The following is a 19,254-nucleotide window of genomic DNA, read 5'->3' as shown; positions in this document are numbered from 1 at the left end:
AGACAAACCCACCACCATAAATAGCACAAGTAACAAAAAACTGAGGGTAATGCTACTCAATGCCAGAAGTCTAAACCTCAAAATGCACACACTTAAGGCACTCCTCAGTATGGAGAAAATCAATATATGTGCAGTAACAGAAACCTGGTTTAAGGCTCCAGAGCGCACCGCAGCACTACCAGGTTACAACTTATAACATACATTTCGGCCACAGAACCCAGACCGAAATACAAAAGTCGGGGGCGTATCCATATTCATCAAGGATACCCACACCTCCAGGTTAGTGGCACAGCATGATGCTTCAGAGATCATCCACGTGCAACTAACAACGGGCAAAACTGCAATTCAAATTGTTGCTTGCTACAGATCACCCACCATGTCCCAGGACCCCCATGCCGCATTTCTGAAAACACTGGGAAATATAAAGGTTCTACCAAACACCCTAATATTGGGTGATTTCAATTACCCAAACATTAATTGGGAGAACTACTCAAGTACTAACTCCCTTACCCAACATTTCCTAGAATTTATAAACTCAAACACCCTGGATCAACTGGTCAACACTCCCACCAGAGGTGACAACATACTGGACCTGGTCATCACCAACATGGGCAACCGGTGCTCCACACTGGAGGTCAACCCTTCACTGTTAAATCTGACCATAAACAAATTACTTTGGATATTCACATTCTGCCCCCACCCCCAGACAAGGAAACCACCGTGAAAAACTTTTCAAAAGCAAACTTCACTTTACTTAAGACCGAGGTGGAAAGTTTCAAAGCTCCCATGCTAAAGGATAACGTCCAAGCTGCAAAATCCTTTACTAATGCATTCTACGGGCACCTACAAGAATGCATGGATCATGCTATCCCAAGAAAAACCAAGACTCAGTCCTCCAAGAAAAGCAAACCAGTCTGGTGGACTCCTGCCATAAACAAGCTTCACAACAGAAGGAGGAAACTAGTACAGAAAAGAGTAAAATCCCTAGAAGGGAAAACATCCCTGATCAGTATCAGCAAGAAACTACGATCCCTCATAAAATCATCCAAGGCGAGTTTCGAAAGAAAAATTGCCAAGGACTCCAAAGATAACCACAAGGCATTCTTTAGCTATGTCAAGAATCTAAGTGGCAATGCTCAGATCTGCTCAGTTAGTGCAGAATGTTACAAAATACACTGAACTGACTGATATTGCCAACATTCTGGCAGACAGGTTCAGCATAAACTTCACCCCCCTCTCAACCCCAAAAGGGCCCATAACCATACCAGATGAATGTAGAGCTCCTGAAATCACAGACACTCAGGTTAAAACAGCCCTCTCCAAAGCCAAAAACACAGCATCAATGGGACCAGACGGTGTCCTAGGCTGCATCCTACACGAGTTCAAAGATGAACTAACCCCTCACCTAAACACACTGTTCAAACTCAGCCTCTCCACAGGTTACGTACCCATAGAGTGGCGCACAGCAACAGTTATTCGACTTCACAAAGGTGGAGCCACAACAGACCCCGGGCACTATCGCTCTATAAGGCTGACTAGCTTGGTCTGCAAGGCTATGGAGCACATCATCATAGAACTCATTAACAGAGACATTGGGAACCTACAAATACTGGACCCTACCCAGTTTAGCTTTGTTAAGGGCAGATCAGGCCTCCTAAACTTGGTGGACTTCTTTGAGACAGTTACCAAGGCTATAGACGAGAGAAAGGTGGTACACACAGCCTACCTAGACCTCGCAAAGGCCTTTGACATCATTCCCCATTCTGGTATTATAGACAAGCTCACCAGCCTGAACATAAACCCCTACGTCACAAGATGGGTTGCCAACTGGCTCACGGGCAAAACCCACATGGTAAGAGTTGCGGGAGCTAGGTCTGACTCTAAACCGGTTACAAGTGGCATTCCCCAGGGCTCAGTCCTCGGACCCCTCCTGTTCGGCATATACTTCTCAGAAGTACAGGCAAGCACAGGAGGACTATGGCTGACCAAGTTCACAGACGACTGCAAACTAGGGGCTATAATAGACTATCCGGCTGACACAGACATCCTCCAAAAGGGTCTCACTGAGATGGACATCTGGTGTCAAAATCATGGCCTCAAGCTAAATGCCAAAAAGTGCATAGTCATCCCCTTTGGAAAAAACAAAGTACCCACAAACTACCACATAGGTGGTAGTCCCCTAAATACAGAAGACGTAATAAGGGATCTGGGGACCCAAGTAGATAGTAAACTTTCCTTTGATAATCACATTGCCAAAGTGGTTAGAAAATCCTTCTACGTGGCATACCTTATCACAAAAGGGTTCGCATCCAGATCAAAAGAGGTCATTGTGCCCCTCTACTCATCGCTCATCAGACCCATCATAGAGTACAACGCCCCATTTGGGATGTATCTTACAAGACACCTGCAACAGCTGGAAAGACCACAGAAGTACCTCACCAAGAGGATCACTGGCCTCAAACAGATGCCTTAAGCAGCTCAACTGAAGAAACTCCAGCTGTACTCGGTTGCATACCGCCTACTCAGAGGTGATCTCTGCCTGACATACAAGGCCATGTCCAACCCAAAACTGATCGACATGCTCCACCTAAAGAAAAGCTTATCCCCTCGAGCCACACGCTCTAGGGATCTAAACCTCACCACAGCAATAAATAGGACATGCTGGAGGGATAGATTCCTGTCACAGAGACTTCCCATGCTTTGGAACAAGATTGCAATCTACATTAGGCAGAGCTCTTCGCTAACACTCTTCAAGAGAAACCTTGATGAGTGGAGGGGAAACAGAAAGTTTACCCCGGGGATCATTTCAGGGGCTCTGCTGGACAGAGGCACAGGGAACTAATCTAAGTGGGCGGCGAAAGCCAACACATTCTGGCTAGTCTTATAAATGCCTTCGGGCAGATAGCCTAACCTACCTATGAACCTATTATGTGAAAATTGGATCATGTCTATCCTCACTACTAGAAATCCTCAAGGGAATTTTACCACCATTATTGTTTGTTCTTTCAATGGAACCTTTTGCTATATATATCAGAAACAAGCAAAATGTAGAAAGGCTTTCAAGTTAATAAGGACTATTGCCCTAAGATACAATTATTTGCTGATGATATGTTGTTAACGTTGGGTGATATTGATGGTTCTTTGCATAATGTTATAAATACCTTAAGCAAGTTTGAAAGAATTTCAGGGCTTAAATTTAATCATAGTAAATCCAAAGCATTACTGATTAACAAAAAGATCAACAAAAACCTAAGAGAGAATAGCCTGTTTAATTGGGAGAATGATGTATTAGAATATTTGGGTGTCACTATAAAGAGTACATTGAAAGAGTCTGTTAAACTAAACTACAATAATTTAATAACCACCATTAGTGAACTAATCAAAAGATGGAATTACATGTTCTTCACAATGGAGGATAGGTTCTCTTAAATTAAAATGATAATTTTACCTAAAATGTTTTACATACAGTCATTGATAATACCCCCTCCCAAAAACTTATTCATAAAATAGACTCCATGCTACTTAAATTTTTAAGGTTCCCCTTAAAACTTAGGATTGCATATAAATGGCACATTAGAGCTTGGAACAGTAATGGGATAGCATTCCCTAGCTTAGATCTTTATTCTAAATCAGGTATAATTAATGTAATATTACATTGGATCACACCTATCTATATATCTGGCTGGAAAATAACACATGAGATTCATATAACTGATGTCAGCACTATAGAAAATCAATTTAAGGAACAATACGGAATAAGTAGAGTTCATTGGCTTTTCCGTTAATTTTGTTTATTTAATAAGAGGTTTGATCATTTTTCTTGTGGCATTAATCAAATATTTAATAACTTTAAAAATATAATTGATTGCAATTACAATATTAAATAATTTCTATTTCTTATATTCTCTAAAGCATACTCCCCTGATTGCCTAGATTCTTTCAACATCAATGCGATGCAAAAATTAAAGGAAAATAACTTGATATTCTGGCATTAGTTTATTGAAAATAAGAGTATTAAACCACTAAACTCTCTTCTATGTAGTTTTGATAATAGTCAAGGCACTTGGTTGTTTATACACTCATTACGGCAGTTTATAGAAAACAAAATGAGAGTATGAATCAACCTAGTGACTGAATTGGGTCTATTTTATATGCGCCAATGCTTAGGTTGTCGAATACAACATGATCAACACCTATTCAGTGAACGCTTAAGTCATTGAAACCTCAGAACGCAGAAAAACACATCACTGAATAATTTTGCTTAGCCAACACCGTTCCACCCACTAACGAAAACAAAACAAACTTCCCACTACACCGCTCGCTACATACTACCCACCCAAACAAAATAAATAAACCACATACATACACTAACCTAAACCCTAATTCTAAACCAACACTAACCCTTGCATACATTACTTTCTATGCACTTACCTTAACCTGCACCCTAACTCTAAGGTCCATAACTATCGCACACTTACCTTAATAAACTATACCCAAACAAAATAAATAATCCACACACATACACTTAACCAAACCCTACTTCTAACCCTTACATACATTACTATCTATGCATTTACCTTAACCTGCACCCTAACCCTAAGGTCCATATCTTATCGCACACTTACCTTATGGAGCTACACAGCAGAAGGGCCGACTATGCCGAATCAGGATTTCAAATTTTGTGGTTTCCAGCGTTCGGTGTACTCGCAGTTCACTCATTAGGTGTCAGTCATGCTGTATTCGACAAACTAAGTGTTCATGCATATAATATAGACCCACTGAATCTATACCTAGTTTGATCTAGCTTTTTATTAGGTGTCTTCAAAAGACAGATGATCAAAAATTAAGTATCTCACATATCTATAAGATACTAAGAAAAGACACTCAACAGTTTTTTTGGATTCATCAGATATTTATTCTCCATTAATCTTTACATAGTAAAAATCTGAGTCAGACTTTAATTAAACTCTACGTATGGTACCTCTTCTTCATTATATTGGAGATTGTATACATGGAAATTTATGAATAGGAGTTTCTATACTCCACATAAAATAAATCTGATGAATCCAAAAAACTGTTATTAAAAATCTACGTATGGTACCTCTTCTCCATTATATTGGAGATTGCATACATGGAAATTTATGAATAGGAGTTTCTATACTCCACATAAAATAAATCTTATAGTCAAAAACAATGAAAGTAAATGTTGGAAATGTGATGAATTACTAGAGGCCAACTGGGTTCACATGTTCATTGAATGTAAAAATGTTGTTCAATACCGGAAAGACTTCAGATATTTTATAAATGTGTTATGGTCTGATAACTGTCAGATTTCTAACTTACTAATCCTTTTCAATGTTCCTATACCTAATGTAATACCTAAATCTCAGATTCAGTTACTCTGGTCAATTCTTGCAGTTGCCAGAAAAGTTACAAGATTTGATGTTTAAAGATTTTATTAATTTAGCAAAAGTTGTTTGTAAAAGAGAGCTGCAAACCAATTGTTATAGAACTCATAACATTACTCATAAAAAATAGCTTGTCAAAAATTGGAAAAACCTTTTGAACAAATACTGATAACTTCTCATGGATAAACTGTTTATCATGGATGAATGTAAATATTGCAAATAGTTTTGTTATTGTTTTATTGTATTTGTTATATGTACATTTGCATATGTTTATAATGAAAACAAAATAAAAATGTCTTTGAAAAAAATAAATCAGATAGGAGTAGTGTTAACCATAGTACTCTCTTTATCTTGCCTTACCTTTCAGTGCCTTTTTCCTGAGTTACATGGTATTGCAAAGGTGTCAAATGCACCCTCAGTTCCTCCTTTGTAAAGACAACCTTATAGTCCTTTTTCTTTCTGCAAGAACCTAGAAAGCCAAAGACAAGAAAAGTGAAAGAGTATGTAAGCTAAGCAGAAAGAGTTTTAGCTAAAATCCTGAAAAATTGCTTTGTCTGGCGGTGGCTGTACAGCTAGTATGGACACTTGTCGTTAGCTAGCCTAGACCAAGTTGGGAATGACAGTTGAACTGTTTCATGTAAACTTTCAAGTCAGAGTGAATCCTTCAAAAAGAGTCAGATAATTCCTCTGGAGCAGCTTTCCTGCATTACATATAGCATTTCCTCGCTAACATAGTAGACTCACCCAGCATTTCCTTTCTCTGTGTAATGTTCAGAATTAACAACTGCATCATCTGATATACACCACATGCAGTGTTGCTATTTTATATTACAGATTTAAAATTCTATGGAATATAATGTATTTATATAATGCCTTATTTATTTTCATTTGAGAACCACAACTCCTTGTGATATCATAACATTGGTTGGAGCAGACTTCCTGAACCAACTGACCTACCACATAATTATATTTAATGTGTAAAAGAACAGGATAGAACAGAAAAAAAACAAGTCTACTGTCTAACACACACTCCCATGAAAATGTTAACTGTTCTACAACTATGTATATTTCCATATTTAACATGCTCATAATTAAGTGATTTATATGTTACTGATGAATATTATGCAAAAAATAATGTGATGAGACAGAGAATTACATTGCCACTGTCCATTTATAATGCACTGTATTACTAATGCTGCTAGCTGTTAACCATTATGAAAGTATGCAATGTTTCCATATTTACATTAACATAATTAATGAACTGGACACTATACTTCAAGAAGCTTCTGAATTAAGAAAACCTTACAGAAAATGTACTACTGCTTGAATAACCTTCAATGAAATTGGATGGAGAATCCATCTTAAAGCAGTGTGAAGGGCACTGAGTAAGATGACGTCAGGAAAGCAGGCTCAGACATGATCACTGCAGATATGATCAAAATGTTATGTATGTTAGGGTAGAAATGGCTCCTGAGGATATTCATTACTATATGGAGAAAGCAGGATAGCCCAAACAATGGAGAATAAGTATTCTTGTGCCAGTGCATGAGAACAAAGGGGAAATTCATTACAGTGGGTAGTACAAATATATCAGACTTCTGTCACACTGCATGAAAGTGCTGGAGAGGGTGTTTAATAAATGAATAAACAGTAGTAGAATGCAACATGGGAGATAAGCAGTTTGGATTTAGACCAGGATACAGTACAACTGTTTGCAGAGAGGCTGCTTGTGGAAAAAAGGCTAGAGATGAGAAAAGAGTCCAACTGGGCATTCCTAGGTCACATGAAAGCTGATATGGGCAGTTCTGTGGTAGTTCAAAGTCCAGAAAACATTGATAGAATTAGTGCAGGATACATACAGGTATCCAATGGCAAACATACAGTTTTTGGACTCAAATAGTGGTTCACAGTGGGACTGTCAGTGCATCATTGCTCAGCTCTAAGTCCATTCCTGTTTATACTAGTAATGTACTACATTAGCAAACAGGTTGTGTGTGTGTGTGTGGGGGGGGGGGGTGAATCAAAAAGCTGCTGTATGCAGATGATGACCTTGAACAGGAACTTCAGCAAATGATAGGGGACTGGAGTGCAAAACATAAGGAAAAATGGGATGAAACTGAATACAAAAAAAGACAGTGATCAGGGCAGCAAATGGGGATATCAGAAGAAGCTTCTAACTGAGATACAAGGGAAAACAGTAGTGCATATAAACAGCTTCATATATCTGTTAGGTGTGGCTGAGGAGAAAGAAAGTTTGAATGAGGAGGTCACTGCTAGAATCAGAGGCACTGCAGCCACCCGGCACAAAGTTTCATAGATTTGCATGACTGAATAATATAAAAGAAACTGAAAAGTGTGGTGGACAAAGCAGTGGCATGAACAGTGTTTCTGTATGTTACAGAAGCAAATGCAGTCAAGACAGAGTCACTGAAGAAGCTTAAGGGGACCAACAGGAAGTGGGACAGATAAAGAACTGAGGACATCAGAGAAGAAACTAGTTTCAGTTGAAGAGAAGATCAAAGAGAATAGATTACAGTAATTCAGTCATTAGTGCAACAAAATAGAAGACAGTTTGATAAACCAGATTTAGGATAGACAAGTAGAACACAACAGGAAACAAGGATGTTCAGCCAAGAGACTGATGGATTGTGTGAGAAAAAAAACGAGACCTGCAGGCAGTCACATATCACATTTTCCGAAAACCCTTTTTTCTAACTATTCATTTAAAACTTAATAAAAGACCCCATTTTGACATATTTTAAGCTTTTTATACACACCATACCCTATACCATTATTGCGTGAAACCGATGCTTCTCTTAAAAGTTCAAGTACCACATTTATTTATTCCATTGTTATCATTTTTTGTAAACTATTCCTTGGTTTTGTGATTAACTTTTACTGAATTTCCTTCTCAAAAGCCACCATAAATATTTTCTACCTATTCCTTCACTGTTTCCGTTATCTCATTTTTGCTTATATTTCAGTTTTACTCTATAATTTTTCATTTCCATCATCAAACCATTATTGTCCTTAAATAATCACCCCAGGTATGATGACACCTTCTCCTTCTTTCTCTATTTTAAGTGCAACAATTGGAACAAACAGAGAGATACCTTACTAAAAGGATACAAGGCCTAAACAACATGTCCTATACTGACTGACTCAAAGCCCTGTCACTATACTCAGTATCCTACAGACTACTAAGAAGTGACCTGTGTCTAGCATACAAGGTATACTCCAGCCTGGTACTGATGGATTTACTGCACATCAGCAAGTCAAATGGCATCATAAATATTCAGTCTAGGGATCTAAACCTTTTCTGCAACATCAACAGACCAGTTTGAATGGACAGGTATACAGGTATACCTTGCAGAATGCTGCTCTGGAACAGACAACACATAAAAAAAGTTAATTTCTGTCCATATTCAGAGTAACTTGGATCTATGGATGGGAAACAGAAAATGTGCTCTTGGACTGCCCCTGTACTACTAATAGACAGAGGCAGCTCCTAAATGCTTTATCCCATGAAAAGGACCAGTTATTAGGGTTAATATAAAATTATCAACCAAGGGATGGTTAAAGCCAGTCCCTAACCAAATGGGACAAGTTCATTCAAGCACAAAAAGGGAAACTGGCTTGACTTACAATGGCCCACAAGGACAGCTAGCCTAGTACTTACCTATAAGTAATACCATTACTTAAAATGTATTCCTTCATTTTATTCTTATGCCTTTCATATATTTATTTTTCTCTATCAAAATAGCTCTATTACTATATTTCAAATTTTCCACTTACATATAACTACTCATACGTTTTTCTTTCTTTCATGCAGCTCCACATACAGATTCATCTTCTTATATTTTCTTTAACTGTTATCAACCTCTTTATCCATGACTTACAAAACTTCTTCATAGTTCCGTGATCTCTCTACAGTTGCTCCACTTCATTATTTAACTTCTCTTTATCTGTTAATCTGACTGTTAATGTCTTAATGCCATTTCCTTCATAAACAACATCTTCATTTTCCCCACCTTTACTCAGATTGCAGTATGATCAGAAACAAAACTGTCATAACAGTCCCTCCCTCTCTTTCTTTTATAACTTTTGAAGTTAAAAATAATAATCTATTACTGTATTACATAGCTCCACTTTTAAGTGTACATTCTCTTTGATCTCATTAAGTTTCCCTATACTATTCTCTTTACATCCTGACTAACATTCCTCTTCTTGTTTCTTGTGTAACAATTAAAATCCCCCATTATAATTATCCTATTTACTGTCACAAAAGACATACACTGTTAAAATAAATCATCCCATTCCTTCATATCCGTATAAACGTATAAACCAAATAGTAGTAATACAAATTTTATCCCACTTGATATCTTCTATGGTCCCTCTGCCTGCACTAACCATACACTTGTTCAACGCCTTCATTTTTTCACTCAAAAGAGAAATAACCCCTGAATATGTGTTCTGCCATGTTTCATGTAATATTGTTCCCTATTACTTCTCAATTTGCAATCTAATTCTGTGAACAATAGCATTTAAAATTGAACACCATTTATGCACTTATTCTCATTGCTTTAATAAAAAAAAAACTATTTGCATTCACTGAAATAACTCTTACATTGTGCTTTTCCTTTCCAAAAAATTGTGGGAAGATTTTTAAGCTTCCCTCTCTTAACCTTCACCCTCACTCCAATAATTTTTTTTCTTTATGCTTCTTCTGACATCCCCCTCCTCTTCCTCTTCTTGTATGCTAATGTTCCAAAGGATCAAAAATATTTTTCTTTCAACATCCAGTTCTTGTAATCCAATCATTTTTTCAAAATAAATTCATATTGGAAACCTACATTAATCTCACCCACCTTCAGCCACCAAAAATAATCCAAAAGTTATTAATTACAATCAGTATTTTCATAAGATGGAATTTTATTATATATTAACCACCATTTTTAAAGGAACTTTGTGGATTTTTCAGAATTTTGATTCCATATTTCTAAAATTAATCTTTTTGTGACTAAACTTACAAGTAATATTAGATTAGAAATGTCTTTAGATAAAAGAGTGATTTTTACATAAAATCTAAATGGAGAATTCACAATCAATACCTTTATCAGCAATGCAATGAAACAGTTTACAAGTCTTTAACTGCAAATGTAGACATCACAACTTGAACAAATATGGTACCATGTACCAATATGTTCACATCCATGCCAAAAGAGTGTCATTGTATACAACCAGGCCATTTTTGAAAGATAAGCCCATGCAATGATCTTCTGTTGGATAGTCTGATTTCTAAAAGATTGAATATGATGGCTGAAAATCTCCATAGTTTGAAAATACCTCCTTCCTCCAACATGAAATGATTAGTACTGATTCATTGTAAGACTTCACCAATAATCCTAATAGCTTTGATAAAGCCACTTTTTCTAAAAATAATAACTGGATACCTTACTGAACATGGAAAACTTATGAAATAACATTAGTAATGTTTCTTTTTTTATAATATTCAGTTTAAAGGGGTTGTATGTGTTGATTATTGAAAGAAATGTTTTGTATCAAAACAATAATTTAGAGAATGGAATCTGTCTAAACCATGCTGAGCTGTGTCAGATATCTTAAGCGGAAAGAAAACCAAAAAGACCAAAAAAATATTTTTTGAAAGATATGGCATATCTTGTATGTGTGTGTCGTGTGTCTTAGATGAAATAAAAATGTTATACCAGGAAGTTAATCATATTTGCTATAAGCTATTAATAAACAAAATATGATCGGGCATTGTTAAATTCCATTTAACTTAATATCTGAATAAAAGAAGATTGTCCTGGTTCTTTTATATCACAAGCATAGTTTGATTTATGTAATGTTAATATTTCCCAGGGTGATTCTTGGAGAACCATCTCTCCACAAATTGTGATCAAATTATCTTAATTTTTTGTAATAATCTTTTAAAGGAGGAACTAAAATATTCTTCAAAAAAAAAAGCCACTGTGGATACAGTTTGAAGTTAAAGAGATTAATTCTCCCAGCAAATTACAATTTTTAATTGTCCCATTTTCTATTTTGATTAGGTCTTCCACAGTACATAGCTGAGTATTTGAATATGAATATAACCACCCTAAAAAAAATAATTGGTAAACTTACATTAACTTTAATTCATGAAAGTTGATATTATAACCAGCAAAATCTTTTACATGCTGAAAAACAGAAATAATATAATATAATATAATATAATATAATATAATATAATAAAATATAATATAACATAATATAATATAATACAAAGAAACAATAACATTGTTTATTATTAACATGAAACCATCTAAGTATTGCCACCAATTTAATGGACTGATTATTTACAACCAAATAATTAATTTGGTTATATAATTCAATGCTTTTTAAAATACAATTGATGCCCATTAAAAAGAGAGTTTGGGACAGAGGGTAGTCTTACTGTGCACCTGAGTATTGATATAATACTGTAGAATGTGTTGAGTTAATATGAATAGAATATTTTGTTTTGTTAAATTGTAAAGAGAGGTGGGTAAATTGAATTTCTTGAGTATTAAAAATGGGTAATCTCTATTAATAGAGTCAAAAGCCTTCAGTGAGTCTAGATAACAAAAGGCCAATTCAACTGAAGCATTTTTTCTTCTTCTCATATAATTGAATAACTTGTAGAATTTATATTGTGGAAGACGTTTTCCAGAATGAAACTGAATGATTTGGATATGACTTGTTACAGATACTAAACACTACTATTGTATTACAAATTTTAGCTAGGATTTTGTAATCTTTATTTTAAAAGTGCAATGACTGTATAATTCACACAACAGATGCCATCAGTACCTTTTTTTATTAAAATAAGTTTAGAGAAGGAATAATACTGGTCAGGTACATTTTCAGAAAGTGACAAAGTTACCAGCTTTAGTAATTTTGGACTTAGTTACTCTAAAAAATGTTTGTATAATTCAGTAGGGAGGGAATCAAGTTCAGGAGCTTTATTTTTTGAAAATGAATTATTGGCATCTAAAAGTTACTCTACAGAGAAAAATGCCTTCAAACCAGTTCACAGAACAAGAGTAGTTTTGGATAAATTTTTCCATAACATCATTTGAATATGGATTGAAAGAAAAACTACTATAACAGTACTGTATATATTCTTGCCCTTGTTTCTAATTAAGTTAATATAATTATTATTTTTCTTATTCTCATTAGAATACCATCTTGAAAAGGATCCATGTCTCCACTCTATCATATTGCATTGTACCTATCTTATATCACACACTTTTGCCTAATTCTCTTAACATTTTTGACTAAAGCATTAACAATTTCTGTTCTTTTTGCAATATATTTTATAGAGTTAACTGTCAGTAACTTGTCTGGGATTTCTAACTGTGAAGTTAAATGTTATTTTTTTAATATTGCTTTCCTCTCCTTTAAAGCTAACAGAAATAAAATGTCAGTAATATAGACTTTAAAAGAGGCCCAAATAGAAATAAAAGGCAACTAGATTCATTTTATTCCCCAAAAAAAGACTTATAGCCAATTTAAACTCTTTTTTTTTAAAGTATATTATTCCAAAGGAGGATGAATTTTATATATATATATATATATATATATATATATATGGTTCCCATTCAGAAGCCTGAAACATCATAAGCCTGAAAATCAAAATCCTGAAACCAAAAGCCTGAAAATTCAGAATCCTGAAAATTCAAAATCCTGAAAGCCCAAAATCCTGAAAGACCAAAATCCTGAAACTCAAAATCCTGAAAACACAAAATAGACATACTGATGTCATTGTGGCTTTGCTATTGTTAGCCCTGTGGTGTTAGGTCATGCGTTGGGGTCAGGTAAGTGTGCGGTTGGTTTTATTTTAGGGTTAGGGGCGGTTTAAGTGAGTTAGGGTTAGGGCGCAGGTTAGGCATGTATGCAATAGTGACAAATATTGGGGTTAGGGGCAGTTTAAGTGAGTTAGGGTTAGGGCACGGGTCAGGTGAGTGTGCGATAGTGACGGACCTTAGGGTTAGGGTTAGGGTCAGGGTCAGTTGGTAGATATTAGTGTCTTTATAGTGACATATTAGCATTAATTGTGTTTTCAGGATTTTGAGTTTCAGGATTTTGGTCTTTCAGGATTTTGGGCTTTCAGGATTTTGAGTTTTCAGGATTCTGAATTTTCAGGCTTTTGGTTTCAGGATTTTGATTTTCAGGCTTATGATGTTTCAGGCTTCTGAATGGGAACTATATATATATATATATATATATATATATATATATATATATATAGTAGAAAATCTGCCATCAATGGGGTATGATCAGAAAGGATGCTGGGAGTATTGAAATTTTCCTTGGCTCTAGATGATTGTCACTGTTTGGGTGACACCCCAACTCTATGTGCAACAATAGGAACTAGCGGGTGTAGAAGGATAGATTCAAAACACAGAAAGGTTCTAGCCTGAATGACTTTTTGACGTGTTTGTTTTTTTACATCTAAATGAGTAAAGCCTTTATAAGATGAGAATATGAATTTTCAAAGTTGTGTGCACTTAAAGTTTTCTGCAAAATCATGCATGAGTTTAACAAAATTGATGCTGAAGTAATTTGTTAAAATTATTAAATGTGCATTTAAAATCTGTAATCCTCTACCTAATTCTAGCAAGAAACATTTGTAATGTACAAAGGGGGCATATAGATAACCAAATATAAACATATGATTTATATTTAAGGTTTATTAATATAATTCTGTTGTTTGTTTTAATAAATAAATAAATATCCAACTTCAAAATCATCAGTCAAAACAATAATAATAATAGTGACCTCTCTAGCTTTAATATCTTTTTAGCTGTTAAGTACTTTCTTAAAGTGTCTAACATTTAATAATACATTACATTTGATTGATGTAAAATGTATTTCTTGAAGTCAAATCACTTTTGTTTTGCATAAGTAATTTCAACATTTTTAACATTGGAAGTTAATACCATTAATATTTAATGAAATAATCTGCATAGAGTAATTGGGTTTATATTAGTTCATTGAAAGGTATTTTCAGTGAAAACCTCCTTGTCAACACATATTCAGTGAAAATCACTTGTGAGATTCACTGAATTTTCCAAGGCAATGAAAGAAATGCCCCACAGTTCAACTGAACCCACTACTAACTAAATTTTATCCACCAAAGTGAGGGCCTTCGCCCACCACACCCATCCTAACTATATATACCAACTCTGAGATCATGTTACAGTGGAGGAAAAAAGCAAAGTTGTGTAGTTGGTCAACTACTTCATTGCCCTTGGAAAATTCAGCAAATCGCAGAAGTGATTTTCGTTGAAAATGTGTCAATGAAAAAAAATGTCCATGGAAAATAAATTTCAGCATATTAATATAGACAAAAACTAATTATACCATGATATTATAGAAGAAAAAAAGAAACATAAGCTGTTGGAGCTGATCTCCCCCATCCTAGAGGTCAAGGCAAAAATGTCTAAAGCTTGTAATTCTTTAAAAGCTTCCTCAGACAATAAAAGGTTAAGGATAAGGCCTTAATTTTGCTTTTCAGTATGGCTGGGAAAATAAATCTTTTTTTTTTTTTTTTTTTTAACCATTTTGCCAGAGTTAGTTTCTTAATTTTCAGAATTCTTTTCTTTCTTTTTTTTTTGAACTTTTAAATCATGGCAAATTACATTTCAATTCCTTTCTTTATAAGTATTGTCAATTTTAGTCTCTTTCTATTTTTTTAATATGCATTACAGTACATGTTTTAACTTCCTTTCCAACCACTGCTGCATATGAAATCCCTTCATTTTCTTTAATTCCTGTAAATTCCACCTCCATTTCTGTCACACTCTCATTACTTTTATATACATCCCTGAACACATGATCCTCCATTTCTCTCCATAAAATCACTGACTCCTCTCCCCTCCAAGTTCATCTCTGTTTATCATCTGTATTAGTCCCTTGTCCTGTAATCCAGCTCCTGCAGCTATGTAATGCTACCTGTTTTATCCAGTTCTTTAGTATTGTAGCCCAAACATGTTTAGTTCTTTAAGTGCCTGAATAGCTATACCCATACATTTTTTTTTATTTTTACAACTAGTTCTAAATCATCCACATAAGAAAATATCACTAGTGAACAATATTTAGCTTCCTCTAATGCCCTATTTATATTAGAAACTACTGCATTCATAATTAATGCAAATAATATACTGCTTGCTGAACACCCCTGCTTAGTATCACTCTTTAATTCTATTGCCTTACTTAACCAACCATTTAATACTAATCTCACTTTATTCTTGCTATAAACTGATTTCAACACATTGATTATTTTATCACTTATGTTATATTCTCTCAAGATGTTCCATAATGCTTCATGCTGGATCTTGTCAAATAATTTTCTTCCATTGCCTACTAATATTTTCAATTCAGTTTCTCCTATTTATTACATTGTCAACCAATTCTCTTATTAACATTAATAGTTCTTGACTTGCTTTTTGTTTTATTCCAAATATTGTTTCGGTCAGTAATTTATTAGCCTTATTTATCATTCTTCTTTCTATTATTTTCATAAAGATTTTATAATCCACATTATTTAATACTAAGGGTCTCCATTTTTTTATGTCTGTTTTTCTCCCTTTGGATATAAATTTCATTGCTCCTATACATATTCTTTTGTCATTTACACCCTTTTCAAACCATTCATTCAATACCTTTGAAAAATTCTCCTTTTGCCAGTGTTGCATGTCCTTATACATTAAATATTCAAGTCTATCTAAACCTGTGGCAGCTTCTACATTTACAGTTTTCATAAATCTTTAAATTCTGTCATTGTAATCTTTTCCTCCATTCTCTTATTATCCTCATCAGTTATTCTTTTTAAGTTCCATCCTTTTTTCTTATAGTGTTGCCTATTGAAAAGGTTTTAAGAATATACCTCTTAACTGTCTGCATATTTTATTTTTGTGCACTATACATCCTTCCTCATTCCTTAACTTTGTTATTACTCATATTTTTTCTTTAACGATTTTACTTAGATATGGTGCTACTTCTTCCTTTCTTCCTTGTAAAAATATACTTGTTTAAATAACATTTCTTTTATTTTTTTCTTGGTTCATCTCATATAACATTCTTTTCTTTTTCTAGAAATTCGTCTTTATTATCGGGTCTATGTCAGAAAACCAAAAATGCAAACTCTCAAATGCTCACATGAGCAAATAATGAAAAACTCAAAATTGGTATTGTGGAGGACTGTGCCCCCACACCCCCCGCTAAATATATATTCCTACTCCGTGATCGCACTACAATGAGGCAAGGGCAAGTACTGCAATCCCAAAATACCACTTTCAAGTTTCTGATTATTCGCTCATGTGAGCGTTTGAGAGTTTGCGTTTTCGTCTTTCTGAAGTAGACCCTTATTATCTACTATACATCTAAAGACTTGATTACTGATTTCTTTATATTTGTCACTATCTTGTATTCTTTTTGTCCTTTGCCATTCTAATATCTCTTTTTATATTTTTCTTTTAAACTGATCCACCAGCTTGTCCAGACTTTATAAAATCCTCTCATGTTTATATGATCTAGTCATAACCGATGCATTATTTCCTTTACTTACTCATATAGGTCTGATTCATTCATTTTTAAACCTCTTCCTAGTCTTATGTAACCTATTCTTTCTTGAATTTCTATCCATATTGCTGTGTGATCTGAGAAACCTGTAATTTTGACTCCTTGATGTAATATATTTAAGCTCTATGGTACTATAAAGTAATCAGTTTCAGTCCTAAGATTACTCCTTCTGTATGCTATTTCACAGAAACAGTTTACATCTTTTAACCATATCAGAAATAACTGTAACATTCGCCCCTACTTTTTGCCTATGTCTTAGATCACAATTAAAGTCTCCCACTGGTATTATTTGCATATTTACATTTACATAATCAAATATTATAATTTATCAAAGTCTCATCTCTTTCAACAAGGTTTCAGACTACACCACAAAACTGATGTTGTCCTTCATAGATTCATAGGTTTATTGGTTTGGAAAACCATCTCAAAGTTTACTGGACTCAAATGAGTTAGATGCCTTGCATCCCATGCTGGAAATTGTTGGTGCCCATGTAAACATTTGGTTACTTTTAGAAGGTATCAAATGAAGGGCTGAGTTTAAATGAGAAGGGAGTATATTCCATAAGTTTGGGATTCTTTGAGATATGACATTATCATTTTTCACAGTATAGTTGATAGTGTCTTCATGTGTTTGGGTGACCAGAGGGAGTGATAACCAACAGTTTTAAAATAGTAAAGTTCCTTTAATACTCTATATGTGGGCACTGCTCTCGGCAAAGAACACAATACATTGGAATGAGTTAGTTGTCATCTTGACTAAGGCTAGAAATTTGGGTTACTTCTGGAAGGATTTTAACATTGTTTGTCCTCCTGAAACCTGGTTTGGGGTAGCTGTAGTCCCCCAGCATCACCTCAAAAAACAATACCAAGTTATAAATGGAGGCAAAAAGGACACAAAGATTTTTGCTGGACCACTTTTTCTTCTCTGTTTTTGTTAATCAAATGAAATGTCACAGCAGGATTATATAATGTATAATGCCAATGACTCTGCTGTCCTCTTTGTTTGTGTTACTTCTAATCTGCAAATTCTGGTTACATTCACTTTAGTCATTTCTCAGCTGTAATTAGTTCTCGCTTGATAATTTCAAGATGAAATCAATGTTTTTACATGACAGAGTTATGAACCTACTACTATAGGCACATTTCTTCAAGCAAGCTTCAGTCTCTCGCGATCTCAGACAACACATCCATTACATATATAGTCAAGCTTTTTTCGTTATAGACAATCAGTTGTGATTTGACAAAGTATCTATGTTATGGCCAGAAGTAATCAGGAGCTTGAAAGGCATTAATTTTCTCTCCCATAAGGAAAGAGCAGCTACTTCAATTGATTACTTACTTCTCTATCTCTTCTGAGGTCAACACTTTTACTAACTTGTCTACAATCTGTGCTTTTGCATAAGCTTAAACTAGTATACAACAGTATTGTGAGATTTGTATATGGTCTTCGAGGCAGGACTCACCATTATTTTATATTCTTCAGCTTAAAATGATTGGAGTTCATCCTTGGACTGTTTTTATCCAGTTCATGTTTGATTACAAATGTAATACTTTTACCCTTCCCTAGCAATATAATTGTTTTGCACAAAATAGAATATACATTCAGCTCACTAATTTGACAATGGGATATATTAGTGTTTCTTAAAATGCTTTGCAAAACAACTCAGCCACTGTTGAAAAGTTTCTGGTCTCTCTCAGTTTATTTTCCACATGGCATGCAGATCTTGTAGCTAGTCATTATCATGTTTACTTACATGGGCAACTGTTGCTCTACATCAATAGTCAATTTCTCCCTGGTTAGATCCGACCACAAACTAATCACCATGGAAATCCACATCTCACCCACATCCCCGCAAAGGTATCCATCATGAAAAACTATTCCAAAGCTTTGGACTCCTAAAAACAGAGGTGGCTAAATTCACGGCACCCATGGCAATGGAAAATAGATGCATGACTGCCGAATCATACACCAATGCACTGTACAAACACGTACATAAATGCATGGAACTAGTCATATCCAGTGAACCAAGATGCTCTCCTCCAAAAAAAGGAAACCAGTCTGGTGGTCCCCTGCCATTAATAAACTTTACAACAGAAGGAAGAAACTGTTGTAGAAAAGGGTGAAGTCCCAAGACTGGAAAAATTCCCTTATTAGCCTCAACAATATGTTGAGATCCTTCATCAAAACCTCCAAAGCCAGCTATGAAGGCAGAATTGC

General features: G+C 34.8%; 1 protein-coding gene across 1 annotated transcript in view; it reads right to left on the bottom strand.

Moving 5' to 3' along the window:
* The window catches only part of MSRB3 (methionine sulfoxide reductase B3), an 823,136-nt gene that overhangs the window by 357,676 nt on the left and 446,206 nt on the right, over positions 1-19,254 (bottom strand). Inside the window, exon 3 of the mRNA XM_044088063.1 lies at positions 5,769-5,877. Coding sequence (XP_043943998.1) covers positions 5,769-5,877 — 109 coding nt within the window. The remainder of the gene's footprint in view (positions 1-5,768; positions 5,878-19,254) is intronic.

The sequence above is a fragment of the Protopterus annectens genome, chromosome 11.part0 (assembly GCF_019279795.1).
Source record: "Protopterus annectens isolate FY-2018-M chromosome 11.part0, PAN1.0, whole genome shotgun sequence".
NCBI lineage: Eukaryota > Metazoa > Chordata > Ceratodontiformes > Protopteridae > Protopterus > Protopterus annectens.
The sequence above is the reverse complement of the archived record's forward strand: the minus strand, read 5'-3'. Positions and strand labels throughout refer to the sequence as shown.